This window comes from Bos mutus, chromosome X (genome assembly GCF_027580195.1).
Source record: "Bos mutus isolate GX-2022 chromosome X, NWIPB_WYAK_1.1, whole genome shotgun sequence".
In the NCBI taxonomy this organism is placed as follows: Eukaryota; Metazoa; Chordata; class Mammalia; order Artiodactyla; family Bovidae; genus Bos; species Bos mutus.
In genome coordinates this window covers 115,810,924-115,832,324 of record NC_091646.1, presented here as the reverse complement: position 1 = coordinate 115,832,324, position 21,401 = coordinate 115,810,924, and the positions used below count along the sequence as shown (strand labels likewise).

General features: G+C 42.4%; 2 protein-coding genes across 4 annotated transcripts in view; one reads left to right on the top strand and one right to left on the bottom strand.

Annotated features, from left to right (window-relative positions):
• The window catches only part of CTPS2 (CTP synthase 2), a 110,115-nt gene that overhangs the window by 38,202 nt on the left and 50,512 nt on the right, over positions 1-21,401 (bottom strand). For all 3 annotated transcript variants that reach the window (XM_070365470.1, XM_005888710.3, XM_070365471.1), the window contains exon 14: positions 2,752-2,848. In XM_070365470.1, the coding sequence (XP_070221571.1) occupies positions 2,752-2,848 (97 nt within the window). The remainder of the gene's footprint in view (positions 1-2,751; positions 2,849-21,401) is intronic.
• Positions 12,900-17,021, top strand: S100G (S100 calcium binding protein G). Its single transcript, XM_005888709.2, has 3 exons — positions 12,900-12,991; positions 13,519-13,662; positions 16,761-17,021. The coding sequence occupies exons 2-3, from the start codon at positions 13,528-13,530 to the stop codon at positions 16,863-16,865; spliced, it is 240 nt and encodes a 79-aa protein (XP_005888771.1). The 5' UTR covers positions 12,900-12,991; positions 13,519-13,527; the 3' UTR covers positions 16,866-17,021.

Below are 21,401 nucleotides of genomic sequence, written 5' to 3'. Positions count from 1 at the left end.
AATATAAGCAAATGTATTCTTTTTATTTATTTTTGGCTGTGCTGGGTCTTGGTTGCTGCACGGGCTTTTCTGATTGCAGTGAGGGGGCTGCCCTCTAGCTGTGGTGCATGGGCTTCTCATTGCGGTGACTTCTCCTGTTACAGAGCACAAGCTCCAGGGGTGTGGGCTTCAGTAGTTGTGGCGCATGGGCTCAGCAGTTGCAGCTCCCAGGCTCTAGAGCACAGGCTCAGAAGTTGTGACACACGGGCCTAGCTGCTCCACAGCATGCAGGGTCTTCCCAGACCAGGGATCCAACTCGTGTCCCCTGCATTGGCAGGTGAATTCTTCACTATTGAGCCACCAAGGAAGTCCTGTTCATACCATTCTTACAGAAATGTGTTAATTAGGGAAAACAAAAGCCTACAAACAAATGAGCTGACTAGAGGGGAAAGGAGAAGGCAATGGCACCCCACTCCAGGACTCTTGCCTGGAGAATCCCAGGGATGGAGGAGCCTGGGAGGCTGCAGTCCATGGATGGGGTCACGAAGAGTTGGACACGACTTCACTTTCACTTTCACTTTTCACTTTCATGCATTGGAGAAGGAAATGGCAACCCACTCCAGTGCTCTTGCCTGGAGAATCCCAGGGACGGGCGACTCCGGTGGGCTGCCGTCTATGGGGTCGCACAGAGTCAGCCACGACTGAAGTGACAGCAGCAGCAGAGGGGAAAAAAGTCCTTCAAAAGAAATATGCCAGCTTGGTTTAAAAAAAACAACCCCTACAAAAGAAAATGCCAATAGGGTAAAAAAACACTATGGTGATATTTATTTTTATATTTTTATGACAACCAACAGAGCCATGGTCATATCTCCAACACAACCTTTCTGGAGACCTGTGGAAAACCTCACACAGGTGGGAAGGCAAAACGGTATGTCTCCTGGGGACCACAAGTTCATATACTCACATGCCTTTTGCAAACTATGAAGCATAATTTAAATTTAAGGCAGGCCTGAAAGCAAACCAAATGTCCATCAACAGATGACTGGATAAACAAAATGTGGTCTATCCATACAACAGACTATTATTCGCCCATAAAAATGAATGGAGTTCTGACACATGCTGCAGTGTACATGTGTCTTACAACATTATGCTAAATGAAAGAAGTCAGGAAATCCCGCTCCATTTATATGGAATATCCAGAACAGGCAAATCTATAGAGATGGTTAATAGACTAACATAATAGGCTTAGGGCCAGAGGGGGAAGGGTGGGGATAGCTAAAGGGAACAAAGTTTCTTTTTGAGGTGATAAAAATGGTCAAAACTTGACTGCAATGATGGTTACCTAACTCTGTGAATACAACTAAAAAAAAAAAAAAAAACAGTGAATTGTACACTTTTAAAAGATGAACTGTATGGTATGTAAATTATATCTTAATAAAGCTCTTTAAAATTTTTTCAAGGCAGGCAAAAGATGTTAATTAAGCAACAAGTTTTGGTGATGTGTTTAAGATTCATAAAAATCGTCAATGCTATTTTTATGTCTACTGTAAAGAAAAACAAATCCTAAATCAGTCTTATTTCCATCAAGACAGCTAAAAATTTTAAGTATACTGAACACAATGCTTTTTGAAAAAAGCTTAGTACAATTATAACTGATCTTTTACAGCAGATACAACTTTAAAAGATGAAATTTCCCACTAACCATCTTTGCCTCTTAGACCACTATTTGAACAGAGTTTCAGAGTATCTGGAAACATCCGAAAGCCAAAGAATCGCTGCTAATACCTATGAAGAGAAAAATTTCTTACAACACTGGCTTCTCATCCAGACAGAGAAGGGAAGTGTGTACACTTTGAAACTTGTCCTTTTTAAAATTTCTTTCTTGCTAGGAAGCTTTATATTTCTTAGAAGTTGTTTATCAGCCTTAAAGGAGAAACTCATATTTCTAGTCTTATTACGCTTCAGGTGAAGAAGGCATTTTTCTAAGGTTTTCTTATAACTTCACAGGAACAATGCTGGATTCCCGAGATATCTGGGTTCCTGCCTCAGCATCTGGCCCAGGGGTGGTGGGGGTGTGTGGGGGGAAGGCGAGCAGGGGTGGTCTGTCCTGGCCACCACTCGATTCTCCATAATCAAGCGCGGTGCACATGGTACAGAGTAGACACTGAGATACATTTATCAAGTTGAATCAAGAGCTTGGGGTTACATCAAGTTATTCTCAAATCATTTTCATTTACAGGGAAAAGTTCCACAGAAATTTGAATAACCTTATCGGGAATAGAAGATCAGCAACTATCAGATGCTGAGGCACATCATATTTTCCTCGTCCCATGCTGGAGCCACTCAGGGAACAGAGAAACAGACTTCTGAGATATAACTGCCCCTTCTCAAGAAGTTCGGAAATTAGTGGCTCAAAGCAGTCAGACATGAAACAGTTAAACAGGGAGCCCGTTTCCATGCAGTGGAGAGAACAGTGGATTCACCAGAACTGAGCTGGAATCAGGACCGCCTCGGTGCAGGGTCATCTCCAGGAGCGTGGGTAAAACACAAGCAGCCCACTGGCCAGGGTGTGGGGGAGAGGAAATAGAAGGGGCGGGCACGTGTGCTCTACCCACCCTTCCAGGGAGAGGGATGGGGATGCAGAAGCGGGGAGGCCAGAGGCAGGGAAGGGATGAGGGGGTGGAACGGGAGAGCTCCAGGAGGGCTGTGGCCCGGCACAGCCATGCAAATGATGCCTGCCGAGTTAGAAAACAAATAATCTGAGAAACTTACTTAATATTGAATTTTCAGTTTTGAAAACAGTTCTTCTTATTCCCAGCCTCATCGTTCCTCCCAAATTGCCAGGGTTGTGCTCCGGCATATCAATCACCTTAGAAAACAAAACAAGCCCAGTTTTGGATCTTGCAAATACATTATTTTCCAAATTTCAAGCTTTACTTTTAGGGGATGCTCACCGAGTAAGGATGTTCCCTAAAAAATAAAATTCGATCGTTTCTTCCAATTTTCCTATACAAACACGGTTATGCTGCCTTTTCGTCTCTGCTTCTCATCTTTCATTCAAATCACAGGTACAAAATTTATTGGGAGCATCTTCATGACCTCCCTCCTGTCATTATTCAAACTCAGTTTTGGTCAATGTTCACACTTCAAGTTCTGGCCTTCTGGGACCTTCCACGTTGGTCTTCATGTCCCTCATAATAATAACCCTCTCCTGCTGCCCACTCCATTTCCTAAAGATTTTCTAAAAGCAAATGGCATTAATACAGTCAGCTATTGGTATCTGCAGATGCCAAACCCATGGACATGGAGGGCCGACTGTACTTATCCGCAGAAAATCTTTAGAAGGATTTCTTTCTTTTTTTTTTTTTGGCCCGCGCTGCGGCATGCAGGATCTTAGATCCCCGACCAGGAATCAAACCCATGTCTCCTGTAGTGGAAGCACAGAGTGTTTAACCACTAGACTTCCAGGGAAGTCTTCTAGAAGGATTCCTTTTATTAAAAATATATATCATCTATTCTAGCATATCCCATAGCTCAGAAACTTAAGCATCACCCTGGATCTCCCTCTCCTTCATCCCTCACACCCAACATATCGAGTCCTATCCACTTAGCCACTCCAGACTTCCTGCATCCATCTATAGTTCCTACTACACCCATTACCATAGCCTTTCACCCAGGCTGCGGCCAGAGCTCACCAACTAGCCACACCCCACATTTACACCCCCCCTCCCCCCGCCGCTATCCTGCACACTGCAGGCAGAGTGGTCATGGGATTTCTCCTGCTTGAAATCCTTGACTACGTGGTAGTGGCCCAGCCGAGCCCTTCAGCCTCACTTCCCATGACTTTACCCTCCCACCCTGAGCTGGTCACCAAGCCCTCCTTCAGTTCAAGTGCATCTTCTTTCCTGCCACCAGGAGGACTTTGAACATCTCTCACTCTCCTACTTTCTTTTCCTAAATTAATCCATTCTTAACTTTAAGGTCTTAGTTCAATATGAGCTTCCCGGGAGCTGATCCTCCCAGGCGTTACAGCCTAGTTGGGGTCCTCTAGCAACATGTTCCCTGTCACCGTGTCCCCTTCAGTTTGTGTGAAGAGTGCTTTGTGTGCTAGACTGTGAATCTCTAAGAGCTGGGCTGCTTTTCGCTTTTACCATTGCATTCCCAGCCCCTAGCACACATGGAGCTGGCAGCTGGTGTGCACTGAATGGATGCACGGAGGACTGAATGAACTCAGAACAAATAATTTCAGATTTATCTTTAGGATTAATTCACAGAAATGCAGAAACACGTGATTTTTATGAAAAGCCTGTTCTGGTTCGTCATTGGTCTATTTTCTCAGTTCTGTTCACTACAATCTCATGGTTTTACTTCACCTTTTAAAAGTTGTTAAAAGAGACTATAGTTGGGTGATTTAACCTGTTCTAATGGAATTGCTCAAGTTTCCTCTCATAAAACCTTTCTGTCCTTGTTTTTTTTCTATACCACCTAGTGCTCTACAGGAAACCTTGACAACTGGAATTTTCCAAGAACCTGTCTGATCTTATCAATGTCCCAGGACTTTCTGAGCCACCTGAACCCTGTGGCCCCAGTATACTATAAGAGTCATTGCGGGGAAGGGGTGGAGAAGAAAACCTGACTACCTGCCTTGGCAGATGAAGTGCTCAGTTCTGAAGTGCTCTTGGCCTTGGCATGTCTTTCCTATCTTCCTGGGTCAGCTAATTACAGCTAGATTAAGTATTATGGGAGTGAGGTGAGAGAGGGCATTAGCTTCCAGTTCAGAAAGCTGAACTGTTAATAAATGCCCAGCCCTTTGGGTATTTTCTACAAAAGAGCAGATAAGACTATACTACCTGCCACAGACTCATAAGAAGTCCTAGACTGATTCACAGCTTCAATTTCCACTTCAGTTGAAGACAATCTGAACCTTTAGGAAGACTACAGCAATAAACTCCCCTGGTTTCTTCTTGTAAGTGTAATGTGATGCTTCAAGTCACCCTTACTTACTGTACTGGGTTTTTCCACTCAGGAAGAGTGGTTTTTTCAGTTATTATTAGCATGCTTGGAATTCAAGGACTGTTCTGGTATAAATCACTGAGAATGGAGTCAAATGAGCCAACTAAGAATACGAATCCTGCCTTACTGCTTACTTACTTGGGATGAATCTGACAAACACAAGGCCAGAAAACACTTCCCAAAGAGGTATTTCCAAAAGCTAAATGCAGTGGGCACAGGGCTGCCTAAGGGTCTTAAATATTCCTCCAACATAGGGGGAAGTCTGGAAATTCCTGAAAGAGCAATATAAGAATATTATTTAGATACATGAAGGTAAATATCAAGAGAAACAGCTATAAGAGTTGAGGGTGGTAGAGAGAAGGTGAGGATTACTGGATTTTTTCATTATAGACTTTTTGCAATTGTTGGCTCTTTCAACTTTGAACACAGCATTACTTTAACAAAAATACAAATTGAAGGCCCAAATGGTGACATATATCATGTAGGCCTTCCTTCCACTAGGGTATTTGTTCACATTATCCCCACTGTTTTCATAGCAATAAGTAAGACCTTCTCCTGAAATGATAGCACAGAAAGAAATCCCAAGGTGTAACTGTCATGGTGACCCTCCAATTAAAATATGCTACCATAGAAACCATCAGAGAGGCCAAGAAAATGTTAGAGAAAAGATGGGGGAGCAGATGGAAGTAGCTTTCCAACTCTGAATGATGCTCTGAACAGCACTGAAAGAAGAAAAGCAGAGCAAGAACCGACGGGAGGCCTCATCCAGTGGATGCCCATCACACACTCAGTAGAAGAATGTCCAGGCCAGGCACCAGCTGGGGAGAACACAAACACACCAGAAGGGGACAGCTGGGGAAGGCAGAGAACACAGGGCACTTCTGGCCACGCCTGGCCCAACCATCTGCCTTGCAAAGTTGTCAGGCCATCCTACCAGATCTAAAGATGACAATAAGACTGCCTCTCAGGTTACAGGTGACCTGATTCAGCAACAAAATTAAGGAAACCATCTGTGTTCCTGGCAGTCCTTCCACAAAAAGCCTGAGAAATAGGAGAACATCACAATTTCAAAACATATCTTTTATCATTACTGGAGTGGTTAAAGAAAAGGATCTCAGAAATCATTTAGTTTTAATCCCCAACATTTCCAAAATACCCTAGATTTTGCATCTAAGAGGAAAGGTCTCTACCGTTGCAAAAAGGGTCGCCTTTGCCCATTCTGAGCGTGCCTAAATACAAGCTGTCACGTGATCTCCACTATAGCTCCATCCTTTCTTGGAACGGAGCCATAGACCAGAAGAAAAATAAAAAAGGATCAATAAGTAACGAATATTGGTGTTGATAAAGCTTTAGGAGATGTAAAAGTGTCATGTAAGGATAAACATGGCCCTAATTAACCTTTACCAAAGTTTCTGCAGCCCACGATAAAAGTGTAATGGTTTTAAGACTTCAGGAGCCCTGGGTGCCTTACACAAGAAAGTCTAGGGAAGTTAGCCTCCCTTATCAAAAATGAAATTCCTTTTTTTTTTTTGGCCACACTGCATGGCTTGTGGATCTTAGTTCCCCAACCAGGGATTGAACCCAGGCCCTCAGCAGTGAAAGCACAGAGTCCTAATCACTGGACTGCCAAGGAATTCCCAAAGATGGAATTCTTAAATGGCAGTGTGAGAAAGAGTGCAAGCTTTCTGACCTACCTGACAGATCCCTGATAAGCCCAGCTTCTCCCATGTCCCTGGCCTCTGGACATTTCATTGGGGACACTCAGGGAGGCTATCTCCCAGCAGATTGTCTCCAGTAGCTAGCCAGCTAAAACAGCCTCCATCATTGCAGATCAAATATAAATCCTCCCATGTGACACTCAGGTTCCACCTCATTCAGGAACCATCTATGCTCTTCCTACATATTCTAACCTGTGGAGAAGGCAATGGCACCCCACTCCAGTACTTTTGCTTGGAAAATCCCATGGATGGAGGAGCCTGGTAGGCTGAAGTCCATGGGGTCGCTAGAGTCGGACACGACTGACGACTTCACTTTCAATTTTCACTCCATGCATTGGAGAAGGAAATGGCAACCCACTCCAGTGTTCTTGCCTGGAGAATCCCAGGAATGGGGAAGCCTGGTGGGCTGCCGTCTCTGGGGTCGCACAGAGTCGGACACAACTGAAGCGACTTAGCAGTAGCAGTAGCAGCAGTGGTTTCTACCTCAGCTTGGACAAGTCCATAGCCAATGGCACCTCTGCTTCCCTCCCCACAACTCCACTATGTACATATTGCCTCTTCACTACTTTCCCTGAGATGACTTCTCCCCACCATCCCACATGGGCTCCTGCTTTAGGGGCACCCTCCAGTTCTCCTTATCACACCATACTTAATACCAATGTTGTGCTCACCCTATCAGAGAAATGACCTACACATTGTTAATTCATTTCAAGTAAGTGGTAGGCTGAATAATGGCTTCCCAAAGACATCCAAGTCCATGTCCCCAGAAACTATGAATATGTTGCCTTCCATGGCAAAAGGGACTTTGCAAGCCTGCTTAAATTAAGGCTTTTGAGATGGGAAGACTATCTGGGGTTATCTGGGTAGGCCCAATGTAACTACAGGGTCTTCATAAGAGGAAGCAGGAGGGTCAGAATCAGAGATGGAGATGTAACAATAAAACAGGTCAGAGTGAAAGGGAGAGAGGGAGGTTGGAAGAGGCCACGTGGCTGGCTTTAAAAATGGAGGAAAGGGCCATGAGCAGGCAGTCTCTAGACGCTGGAAAAGGCAAAGAAATAGATTTTCCCCTAGAGCCACCAGAAGAAATGCAACTCTACCAACCCACTTCTGAGCTCCAGACCTGTAAAAAAAAGTAAAGTTGTCACTACATTGGTGGTAATCTGTTACAGCAGTGATAGGAATCTAACATAGTCCTTTACTGTATACAACTTTAACCTCTTCAATCATTTCATATATGCATCTCCTCTCAGAAACTAAAGTATGATGTTCTCACACACAAGGACTAGATCTTCTTTAGCTCCACCAGAGTTCAGCACAGTGTCAGGTTCGGATCAAGCACTCCATCATTAAATCTCCCTGGATTTTAATTAAAAATTAACAGAGGAGGCCCACGGACTGGTCAGTGAGCCTACACGGAGTAGAGAGTCTCTGAGACCAAGTTGCAGACAGAAGGGGAGGGGCAGTGGCCTGTTCTGAGGCTGAGGCACACTGCACCCAAGCCCAGCTCTCACCTGATACACATGATACAGGGCCAGCACTGCCCTGCAGCCTCAGGGCAGCGTGAGGATGGAATCTTCAATGGTCAAAGTATTGAGCAGTCTTAGAAATATGTACATATTTTCCAGCTTTTGAAATCTGGTTTTTTCCATCAGTAAAGAAGGTCTATGTTATTTGCACCAGGAAAAGAAGACTCATACCTTCCAGGTGTGATTATGACACAAGTCTAAGTCCTACCTCTGGGCCTCACACTAACATTGTTGATCAGCTCTCCTCACAGAAACCTACTCCTGGGACCAGGCAGGTGACATGGTGGCTGAGAGTGCAGCCTGACCTCAGACTTGAATTCCAACTCTGCCAGTTCCCAGTGATGTGCGACCTTGACTGGGTCCTTGCCCATCTCCATACATGAGCATCCACTTCACAGGGATGCTGTAGAACTTCTGGAGCTAACAGGTCATGTGTGGAGGCAGCTTCCCTGGTGGCTCAGTGGTAAAGAATCCACCTGCCAATGCATGAGACACGGGTTCAATCCCTGGTCCAGGAAGATCCTACATGCCGTGGAGCAACTAAGCCCATGTGACACAACTACTGAGCCTGTGCTCTAGAGCCACAACTACTGAAGCCCACAAGCCTAGAGCCCGTGCTCAACAACAAGAAAAGCCACTGCAATGAGATGTTTGAGCACCACAGCTAGAGAGTAGCCCCCCACTCATCGCAATTACAGAAAAGCCCGTGCAGCAACAAAGATTCAGTAGAACCAAAAATAAACTAAATAAATAATTTTTTTAATTAAAAAAAAAGTGAAAGTCGCTCAATCATGTCTGACTCTTTGCAACCCCATGGACTCTACGGTCCATGGAATTCTCTAGGCCAGAATACTGGATTGGGTAAGCTGTTCCCTTCTCCAGGGAATCTTCCCAACCCAGAGATCGAACCCATCGAACCGGCATTGCAGCCGGGTTCTTTACCAGTTGAGCCACCAGAGAAGCCCAATTAAAAAAAAAAAAAGCAGGCTTCAATAGTCATGGGTTAGGAGGAACCCAGGGCAAAGGCTAGAAGTGGAAGGTGAACACCATCATGGAGGTGGGTAGAGGGCTCCCTTTTATGGACAGCAGTGCTTTGGAAGTCGGGATTTCTTCCAGACCTCAGCATCAAAGAAAACATGAACCCAGAGACAGCACTTCATACCCATTTTGCTATGCGGGGCCCAGAGGCGCTTTCTGAGGCACTGCTGTTGTGGCCTTTGAGTAGAGTAACCTGGCCACCAAAGCCTGTGGTAGCCCGAGCTTGTAAAGTAAGTTACTCTCAGCTTTCCTAGGAAAAACTGAAGTCTGTCCAAAGATCAAGCAATTGAACAGTCAGGTGAAATAACCTTTGCCTCTCCATTTTTCCATTACCCATCTTGTGCCTGTCATTTTTTCCGCTTTCTCTGGTTTAAAAATGCACTCTTTTGAACACACCCTGTATTTATCGCCCATCTCCATATATTTTTAGTTAATGTTTCATAAGAATATCTATTGGTGGATTTCATGTTTCCCACTTCAGGTTTACCCCCATGCTTGAGTCTACAGGTGAAGAGAAAAATAAGAGACAAGAGAGGTCACTGGCAGAGGTGAGCAAGTAACAATACAAGAGGATCAATGGGGTGTTTTTCCAGTTCTGTGAGCGTTTGCTGTGGTTGTTCAGTTGCTAAGCCGCATCTGACTCTTTTGTGACCCTATGAACTATAGCCCCCAGGCTCCTCTGTCCATGGGATTTTCCAGGAAGAACACTGGAGTGGGTTGCCATTTCCTTCTCTAAGGAATCTTCTCAACCCAGGGATCAAACCCACATCTCCTGCATTGGCAGGAGGATTCTTTACCACTGAGCCATCAGAGGAGCCAAGCCCTCCGTTAGCGTTTACTACAAGCCTAACTTCTGACAACAAGCAGCACTGGGCCTGCTTTAATCAGAGGTTCTCCCTTGAAACTAGAGATAGGAAGCCTAAAAGACTGTTAACCAATACTGTTTCAAATGTTTTTCTTAGAGTTAGTTTTATATACACACATGCTCACACACGTGTCATATATACAATATGTCATGTGTTATAGATAATATGTATTATGTCATACAATATATACTTGTTAAAATCATATAGATATACTGTTATTAAGATCATATATAATTATTAAAATCATTTCTTTGGGATGTCCCTGGTGGTCCAGGGCTAAGACTCTGTGCTCCCAATGCAGAGGGCCCGGGTTTGATCCCTAGTCAGGGAAACAGATCCCACGTGCCACAAGGAAAAGATCCCACATGCCACAAGGGAAATGAAGTAAATATTTTAAAAAATCATTTCTTCAATATAGACTCAAGAAATAAAACAATTACCATGTTGATTTTAGCTCACAAGTGCTAATTTGAGAGAACAGATGATTTAAGATGCTGTATCAACCAATGACGAGATGTGAATACAGGCTGTGACAACGAATGGCACTTTGGTTGTGCAGGAGGATGTCTTTGCCCTTAGTAAATAAGATGCTGAGGTATTTAGTGGCTGTCTGGATGTCTGTAACTGATTCTCAAATGGTTGAGGCGGGAAGGGTTGTCCATAGAAAAAGAAAGCAAATGTGGAAATGTTAGTAACTAGTAAATCTGAGCGAAAGTTGGGTTGGTATTCATTGACTTTTCCTAAAAATTTTCTGTAGATTTGAATCTTTAAAAAAAAATGTGTTATATGAAAAACATATTTCTTTTCATAACCATTCAACAAAAGCCTCCTTCCTCCCAGGTAAAACAGAGCCTAAGTATAAAAACCTGAGAAATTCTCTAAAATCTTGATTAAAATACATTACCAAAATCAGAACACTATTTTTTTATATTTTACAAGTAAAAGCAAAATGCCTGTCTTTAAGAAGTGAGTTAACACACAGTCAGTACTATGCATGGAAGTGTCTCAGTTGCTCAGTCATGTCCAACTCTGCAACCCCATGTCTGTAGTCCACCAGGCTCTCCTGTCCATGGAATTCTCCTGGCAAGAATACTGGAGTAGGTTGCCATGCCTTTCTCCAGGGGATCCTCCCAACCCAGGCATCGAACCCACGTCTCCTGCATTGCAGGCAGATGCTTTACCATCTGAGCCACAGGGGACCCCACTGATGCATATCATAGTCAAATAATCTGTAATAAAGGCTAGAATAACATACACAAGACAGCTAAAATACATGGAATGATCAAGGCTCAGGATTGGTGGGAGCTTTCAAGAAATTCTATACATAAGATTTCACATTTGTTCTTCAAGGTAAATAAGGCCTTAGAATTTTAGAACTGAAAAGCGCAGAGAGAAATATAGTGCAATATTTCAATCCTGAATCTGTACATAATATAACAAAGGGTCAGAGGAAAATAAATTAAAAATAGAAAAGGTCCATAAAAGTATGGATGTATACAAGTATTTAAATGCTTGTAAGTGCTTTTAAAGTTGATCTGGAACCCCTTCTTGTGAGTTACAATCAGTATTGGAATAATGTTCCCGGGAAATGTCCTAATTCTTTCATGAAACTCTTTCCAAGAGAAATAAAATTAGTCTCCAATTTTAAATCCTGGCAGTTCCAAAAGTTTTAAGTAATTCCAATTGAATAAAAGTAAGTCAACTGTTTTCACAAGTTTTTAGAATGATTAACAAAATAGATTTGGCAAGGAAAAACAATGAAGAAATTAAAAGCACATATGGGAACAACAAATAATGAAAAAGTTGAAAAAAAGACCATGCTACTCGGCAATATTGCTTTGCCAAATGAAATCACAAATTATTGTGTATCTTCCCCCCACCCCCACTTCTTAAATCTGCTTCTTGATGATACTTTATTCATTATTATTTAAAAATTTAAGCCGCTTCGGGTGGCAGAGTCTGGGGAAGGGGTGGCAGGTGCCATGTCGGAGCCCCAAAGGAGGCAAGAAGCCCCTGAAGCAGCCCAAGAAGCAAGACAAGGAGATGGACGAGATAAGGCTTCAAACAGAAACAGAAGGTAGGGTAGAAGAAACTAAAAATAAGAGCTGAAAGCTAAGGCCTCGGGGAAAGGCTCCCTGGTCATGGGTTCCAGAATTAAGAAATCTGGAAAAAAGTAAGCTGTCCCTTGTGTCTGAGGCAATGATGACCCTTAGTTCCATTTCTGTGCAAACATGTGGATTCCTTGCCATAATATCTGTTGCCATCTATAGCTAGAATGAAGTGCTGTCTTGGAAACTATTATATTTAAGAATAAACTTTGTAATAAATAAATAAATAATAAATAATTTAGGCACCTAATATGCACAAAGAGACTTTAAAGGCTACACATAAATTTTTAAAACTATTTAGTATTTGATCTTTTATTTCAAAATTTTTTTCTTGATGTGCAGAAAATTATTTTTTTCAAAACTAAATAGGAAACTAAATTTAAAAAACCCAACCCTTCATATTTGAGCTTTCTGAAATATGAACAGTGAGAAAATATCCTAATTCCACTTTGGAGAGAAAATATAATCTAAGGAGTAAAGAATCCAAGCGTACTCTTGGGACTCTGAACCATTAAGTAACCATCGAGGTGGCCCTTTATTGGATCTTGACCTTAATTATGAAGTTCATGCAGTCTTAAGATTGGGTTTCAAAAACCATTAATAATTACCCTTAAATGGCAAACAAAAGGAAAATTTCACAATCAGGGTGGTGTGTCTGTTAAGACTATAAAAGTCACAGGATCCGGTTCAGCTCCTCACACTCCTATTTGGTTCTTCTAGCTGCCTCACTGCTGAACGGCCAGGTAAGTGTGCTTTTAGTACTACCTGTAGCTCTTTCTGCTTCCTTTCAGAATGGTGTGAAAGACCATGGTCTAGAGAAAAAGTGGATTTGTGCCATCTAAAGATATTACCAGTAACTTAAGAGGCTAGAAGCTGTGGTCAGGTTTCTTCAAGACCACAGCCTACAGTGTGCAGATCAGGTACAAGTGAAGAATGTCATAATTACTAGTAAAAGTATTTGACTTCAAAGCCTATCTTCTAACAGATGTATTTGACTTCAAAGCCTATCTTCTAACAGATGTACTCTAAGAACAGACATTTCACATACTATCTAAGATGATTATTTTAAAAACACATTCATTAGCAATCACTGGTACATTGCCATTTCCACAGTTCCTACCCTCCTCTCTCTTCCTCCTCTTCCTTTTTATCTCCTCCCCTCCCCTTTTGTTCTCTCTCACGTTGCCCAAAAGCACTCAACTCCTGCTGGCTATCATCAGTATGAAGTACTCTGGCTTTCTGGTAAATTCATTGTTTTCCCAACTTACAGGACACCAAAATGAGTGCCAAAAAGTCTCCAGAAGAACTGAAGGGCATTTTCGAAAAATATGCAGCCAAAGAAGGTGATCCAAACCAACTGTCCAAGGAGGAGCTGAAGCTACTGCTTCAGACGGAATTCCCCAGTTTGCTGAAGGTGAGTGCACCACCGCAGAGTCCACTGACAGGGCAGGGATCGTGGGAAGGGCGGGGAGAAGAGAGGACTCAGGGAGAGGCTAAGGTCCTCGATGACACTGATCAGAGCTCCATTTGGAGCAGAGCACCCAGCAGCCAAGGTGTGGGCATCACCTGAGAGAGGACACTTGAATGCGTGCCTTCCTCCTCTGGGGCAGGCTACATTTCAGACGGCAAGCTCCTAGAAAGAACGGGCTTTGCCATCTGTCACCCCCAGCCTTGACACACAATTCCCGAGGTGCCCAGTCATAGTAAACAGAAGCCACGATTGTACTTTTACCAAGATAGGTTTGGAAGACCCCCAGGTTGCCAAGCAAACATACTAAGTCCTTCAGTCTGGGTTCGGCACCTCTGTGTCAGGCTTTAGGAAAACAAAGAGACCTGTACAATTATAGAAGTTGGACTTGGATGTGCTTCTCTGTTATAGGTAGGATCTCTCAACTAGACCAACACTTAGTTGGCAATCTGTTAAGGAAACCGGCTTCATGCTGATAAATTGCCCTCCTGCGACACCCATTTCTATTTCAAAAGCATTTACATTTGTGTTAAGCACCTAAGTTTGTGTTAATGAGCAACAATACATTTCTAAACAACTTTCAGGAAAGGATTACATTTCCCCAGCCATAAAGTTTCTCATCAAAACCATCCCAGAGTTGTCAAAATCAAAACGCATCTAGAGGCAATAAGAAACAGGGAAAAACTGATTCTCTTTGCTCCTATACCCTTTCTTTCCCTTGGAACTAAAAATCATCTTCAAAATGGAAGCAACTGTGCAACTAACTGTTACATTTGACTTGGTCCCTATTTAGCTCTAACTTCAGAATCTGGTTCTCGTATTTTAACCAGAAATGTCCCTTTTGCCAATAAGACGACATGTGAGGTTTCTAGTTTTAGTTGTTGAGGTTTCTGTTTCTAGTACTAAAAAGCAAAGTAGCTGAATTTGATGACCTTATAATCAATTTTCTTACAGTTAAAATGTGAAATAACTTTTAAAAAGTTAAAGGCACTAGCAGAACAAGAGACTTTCTAATTAAAAACCAACATTTCTGAGAAAGATTTAACTTTTAAAAAACTCTTAAATTTTTCCAAAAGGAATAAAAATAATAATAGGAATAATAAAAAATTAAGAAAAATAATAATCTGATAGGAAAGCCTAGGCAATCTAGTCAAGTTGTTTTTAAAGGTAAGATTGGTGAACTTTTCTGCATTTTTCTATATTTTATGTATTTCCTATAAAAAGCACATATGACTTTTCTAATTTGGATAAAGGTAGAATGACTAGTGGTAAGTTGTGAAAAATCTACGTATGAAGTCATGTACTGATTGTATTTCCATACAGACTTTTTGTAAAACAGGTGTTGAATAGCTTACAGTTCGGTCTTGTGAGCATAGCTTAAGTGTCAAATGTCTTTGTAGGAATCTTAGGGGTTAAAACATACCTTGATGTAGAGATTTGCTGCACAACAATGTGAACACACTTAACATTACTGAACTGTATGCTTAAAAATAGTTAAGCTGGGGAATGTTATGTGTTTTCTACCAGAATTCAAAAAAGGTTTTTGAAGCTGACTTACAAACTAAACTGCTATTTCAATAGGTTTCCTGGATACCATTTTGCCAAAGAGACTCCTTACCTTAAATTCAGAGTTGTAATGGCTTTACGATTAGAGTTTTATGGTAGTGAAGGGGCTCAGAACAAGTCTCCCCGAAATATGCCACTTAAGCATGGAGATTATTTTGAACTAAAAGGAATCAAAACCCAGAAGATTCAGGGAAAGCTCTTTACCTCCCACTCAACTGCCTAAATTTACATTGGAAAGGGGAGCCTGTCCCAGGAAGAGAGCTCTTGCTATAGATTCCTTTTTTCCTTAGAAATGTATAACAGGCTAAACTTTTGTTTTCCAAACATCTCTGCCTTCCTATGAATGGCCTTCCTTCCCTTTGTATCCTTAGCTCAGGATGTTATATAAGCCTCAGTTACCTGGTTGCCCTTTGGGTCTCAAATTTTTATGGGTACCCCATACGTTATATAATTAAACTTGTTTTTCTCCTGTTAATCTGTCTGTGTCAATTTAATCAATAGACCAGCCAAAGAACCCAGAAGGGAAGGAGGGAAATTTTTCCACCCCTACAGCAAAGACAAAATTAAGTCTGCTTAAGTCACTACAGCAATACCAGTAGACGAAAGGGAGTCGGGCTGAACACGATCTGATGTTTTGATAACAAGCAGTGGTTCTCTGAGTGGTTGGTTCTCAGCATCAGCACTGCCCAGGAACTTGTTGGAAATATAGATTCTCAGATCTGACTCCAAGCCTAGTGAACTGGAAGCTCTGGGAGTAAGACCACCAATCACCTTGGGTTTACTAAAGTCAGCAAGCCTGCCTACCTGGTGTAAGAACCACTGAGCCAAAGTCACCTTGCATAGAAGTGGGCTGCAACACACGATTTGGGGGAAAAAATGGGATGGTTGCTAATCAAGGGGCTGAGCTCTAGAGTCAATGTTTGAACTCCAATCCCCTTCTTACCAGCTGGGAGCCCTGGGCAAGTCGTCTCAAAGCCTGTTTCCCCATCCGTAATGTGGATCTCCCCTACAAGGCAGCTGGGAGAATTACACAGGCTAAGGAAAAGCTTTGTCATAGAGCTGGCCCACAGCAAGCCCCTGGTCATATGCTGGCTCAGCCCTGGAGCTGGATGCCGACCTAGCTCCCAGGGAAACCTTAGAGCAGGGCCCCTCAGCAGCCAAGTGAAGCCCTGGGACTTCTCAAAAGAATGATTTAGATTACAAAGGAAACCAAATATTTTAAAATATACATTATTAATTTCAAAATAATAAATGTGATATAGTTGGTTGTTTTTTTTTTAAATGGGGGTGGTAGTCAGCTCTGTGACATGAAGCAATGCTACAACTAAAGTTTTTTTTTTCATCTCTCACTGTCAGTAACATGTGACTGAAAACTCAGTTGCCTTCTTAGAACACAGACGTGGTGTCTAATTTAATGTGCAGCAGTAACTGATTTGTTTCTCCCCCTTTTCTATTCCCTCTTTTTTGTCTAAAACCAGGGTCCAAGCACCCTCGATGAGCTTTTTGAAGAACTAGACAAGAATGGAGATGGAGAAGTTAGTTTCGAAGAATTCCAGGTGTTGGTGAAAAAGATATCCCAGTGAAGGAAAGAAAAAAATATCATTCTCAGTACTGGAAGAAGAGTGCCTGGGATGTGGTCCTACTCTGTACAAAACCACCAATGTCACCACTTAATTCTTGACAATTGTAATGATCCAACACTGAGGTCTAATTACTGAATAAAGAAATCCTCAAACATGTCTCACCTTGTCAAGTACTGACTCCTGTAGCTTACTAGATTTGAAAGTAACCTTAATTTGATGTATCTAATTTACAGATCTATAAAGTAAAAAAAAAAAAGAGGGGGGCCCAGAATAGTTCATGATCTTGACCAAGACCACAAAACTGGTGGCAGAGACTTGGAAAGAATTCTGATGAGTCAAACCAAATCCCTTCCTCCACTTGTCCACCAGAATAACCTTCTCCCTGCTCTCCCTCTGCAGCCATGCAGGGGATCACATCATTCCCAACATCAACTCACATTCCACTCTAGTCAATGGGTAGTAAGAAACAGATTTCACAGAACAGACACTTGTCTTTAAAGTCATCTCCCAGCACCAGCTGTGCCTTTTCAATCACTGATCCTCTGGGGGAGCAGAAGGAACACAGGTCCAGAGAGTCAGTTTTACTCCATGACCGAACAGGTGGCCTTGGTTCTGGTATGTGATGTGAAAAATAAAAAGGACAGGAAGGCAGGGCCCTCCAGATCTGGCATCCTGTGCTGCCGGGATTCTGGGTATCTGAGAAGCAGCTAGCCCTCAAGTTCCACAAGCTGAGTCCAGTTCAGGGGAGGGAACGTGGGAGGAGACTAACTTTCTTCTGCCCCTCACCTGACAGTTAAAATGAGAAAGCCATATGAGTACAAGCTGGTCATGATAGCCCACGACAGTGGTGTCATGGAAGCCAGGTTTTTATCCTGACCTCCACTCTCCTCTCCTCAGAAACACCAGCAAATTATCAGTGCTGCACACATTCTCTTTGATCAGCATCTTGACCTTTCTGTTCATTATCACCCTCCTAATGAGCCTCATTAAACATTTTTTTCCCAATCACCCTTCCAATGAGCATGAGCTAAAAAAAATTCTCTGAAAGGACACACACACACACAAAGAGTATCAGTGTTTACATGTCAGTTAGTGTTTACATGTTTAGTCCCCCTAAAACTGAATCCCCCTGCTGAGTTTATGATTAACCTATTAAAATCTTCTTTTTCCCAGGGATTCCCTGGCAGTCGAGTGGTTTAACACTTTGCACTTCCACTGCACAGGGTGAAGGTTCAATCCCTGGTTGAGGAACTAAGATCCCACATGCTGAGCAGTGTGGCCAAAAAATTTAAAATAAATAAGTAAAGATAAAGCAGACATAAATCTTAACAGTGGTAGAACATTTTTAAAAATTCTTTTTTCCCTTTCTCATCCCTTTTGAGCTCAATCCTGTGCTATCTGAACGCTAATCAACCAGAGTCAGAGGACTGCAAGTGCTCCTGTGGATAGCATCCTTAAAGCACTCAGGTTGTTTCTCCAGGGCAAGATGAGCTAACAGATCATCCCCTCCCCAAGATCAGCTGGCCAAAGACTCAGAAACCTTAGACATCCTGACTTCTGAAACTGTGATTAACAAATGTCACAAGGCAATGATTAACCCCAGTATTTTTTTTTTTTTTTTTGGCCACACCAAATGGCATGTGGGATCTTAGTTCTCAACCAGGGATTGAACCCAAACCCCATATAGTGAAAGCACAGAGTCCTAAGCACTGGAGCACTAGGAAAGGCCCTAACCCCAGCCTCTTTGTTCTTGCCTTTTAAAAGGAAGACCAAGTTGGAGAGGATCTGAGGTTTGTCTCCCACTCCCTTTCCTGGCGCCTGCAATAAACCCTTGCTCTTGAGAAACCTGTATGCAGGTCAGGAAGCAACAGTTAGAACTGGACATGGAACAACAGACTGGTTCCAAATAGGAAAAGAAGTATGTCAAGGCTGTATATTGTCACCCTGCTTAGTTAACTTACATGCAGAGTACATCATGAGAAACGCTGGGCTGGAAGAAGCACAAGCTGGAGTCAAGACTGCCGGGAGAAATATCAATAACCTCAGATATGCAGATGACACCACCATTATGGCAGAAAGTGAAGAGGAACTAAAGAGCCTCTTGATGAAAGTAAAAGAGGAGAGTGAAAAAGTTGGCTTAAAGCTCAACCTTCAGAAAACTAAGATTATGGCATCCGGTCCCATCACTTCATGGGAAATAGATGGGGAAACAGTGGAAACAGTGTCAGACTTTATTTGGGGGGTGCTCAAAAATCACTGCAGATGGTGACTGCAGCCAGGAAATTAAAAGACGCTCACTCCTTGGAAGGAAAGTTATGACCAACCTAGACAGCATATTAAAAAGCAGAGACATTACTTTGTCAACAAAGGTCCTTTTAGTCAAGGCTATGGTTTTTCCAGTGGTCATGTATGGATGTGAGAGTTGGACTATAAAGAGAGCTGAGCACCGAAAAATTGATGCTTTTGAACTGTGGTATTGGAGAAGACTCTTGAGAGTGCTTTGGACTGCAAGGAGATCCAACCAGTCCATCCTAAAGGAGATCAGTGCTGGGTATTCATTGGAAGGACTGATGTTGAAGCTGAAACTCCAATACTTTGGCCACCTGATGTGAAGAGCTGACTCATTTGAAAAGACCCTGATGCTGAGAAAGATTAAGGGCAGAAGGAGAAGGGGACGATAGAGGATGAGATGGTTGGAGGGTATCACTGACTCAATGGACATGGATTTGGGTGGACTCCAGGGGTTGGTGATAGACAGGGAGGCCTGGCGTGCTGCGGTTCATGGGGTCGCAAAGAGTCAGACACGACTGAGCGACTGAACTGAACTGAACTCACAGCAAATACTTACTGTCAGAATTTGGCTTTCTGTGCAGAGAGCACACAAGCCCTTGCTTGGTTTGAAGGAAAAGACTGGGCAGATGAGGGACAGAGGTGTGAGAACCACTTCTGATTTCATATTTTATTATACATTTTTGATTTTTCAACCCTGTGGATGTGCGTCCCATCAAAAAGAATGTGTGCTCAGACACTCAGTTGTGTCCGACTCAGGGATCAAACCCACATGGGACTTTTTGTGACCCCATGGATATAACATGCCAGACTCCTCTGTCCATGGGATTCTCCAAGCAAGAATACCAGAGTGGGTTGCCATTTCCTTTTCCAGGGGATCTTCCTGACTCAGGAATCAAACCCATGTCTCTTACGTATCCTGCATTGGCAGGGGGATTCTTTACCACTAGTGCCACCTGGGAAGCCCATCAAAAAGAATAAAAGAAAATTTTTAATAAAAAGACAACTTTTGTAAAATACCATATTGCTGCTTTTCATAATGAGCTTCTTTGCATCCTCTTTTTTATTTGGAATAGTCAGAACATACAACTATCTAAATTCTGGGAAATGCATCAGAAGCTATTTCTAAACTCAGAAATTTAACCAGAGAAAAAGAAAAACAAGTTATAACCCTTCCACCAAGAAACAAAGATTTTTATACACCATGAGGGAATGTTTAAACACAATTTGTATCATTCTAATTCAACACAAGAGCATTCTCATAGCATCAAAAGCCTTAAACAGTTCTAATGACTAATTATACTCCACTGTAGGGATACCTCTTAATGGTCTCAACTATTTCCCCACTGTGGGGCATTAGGATTATTGTCATTTTTGATTCTTCTAACTAATGGTATAGTGAATACCTGTTCACTTCTTTGTCAAGATATCAGGTTTTCTTAGGAGAATTTCTGAGAAGTAAATGTCTGAGCCAGACGGAATGAATATTTTTATGGTTTGTGAGACCATCTAGTTAATTCCCAAAAAGTTGTATTGATTCATATTTCCACAAACAGGTGGGAGAGCGCCAGCTTCACTCCCCAGACAGCATTCATCAGCTTCATTTTACCTACTTCATTAGTTGCAACAGTGTACATCTTTTATTCATTTATGATTTTTATAGGAATCTCCCAACCACAGATGGTACCCAAATTACCATGGTTCAGCTTTCCACTTTTCAACTCTAAAATGGCACAAAAGCAATGTGCATTCAGTAGAAACTGTATTTCAATTTTTGAACTTTGATCTCTTCCTGGGCTTACAATATGCAGTATGACCCTCTCGTGATGCTGGGTGGCAGCAGTCACAGCTTCCAGTCAGCCACACCATCAAGAGGGGAAACAACTGACACACTGACAACCATCCTGCAACCGGACAACCATTGTTTTTCACTTTCAGTACAGTATTAAACACATTGTGAAACCAAGCAGGACTCTGAAAGGGCCTCCTGGGTACAAGCCCCTCTGTGTCCCCTGTTTGTTTGTATAAAAAGCTTTCATCTCCTAGGCCTTCCTCAGATTTCAAAGAGAAGATCCAGTTAATGATTAAAGAAGTGGAAAATGCAGAAACGGAAAGCAGTCAAGCAAGGAAAGTAATAATAGCTTAAACAATAGTCACAGGACTCCTAGTTCCCCCTGAAGGGTACAGATAACAATCTGATCCATATCTTTGAGCTGTTCTGCAGAAACTAAGTGGAGGATGTTGAGT

Excerpts from the sequence above, each read along its gene's own strand:
- S100G (XM_005888709.2), top strand. The coding sequence starts at position 13,528 with ATGAGTGCCAAAAAGTCTCCAGAAGAACTGAAGGGCATTTTCGAAAAA. Across the intron at positions 13,663-16,760 it reads AATTCCCCAGTTTGCTGAAG|GGTCCAAGCACCCTCGATGA; the intron begins GTGAGTGCACCA and ends GTCTAAAACCAG.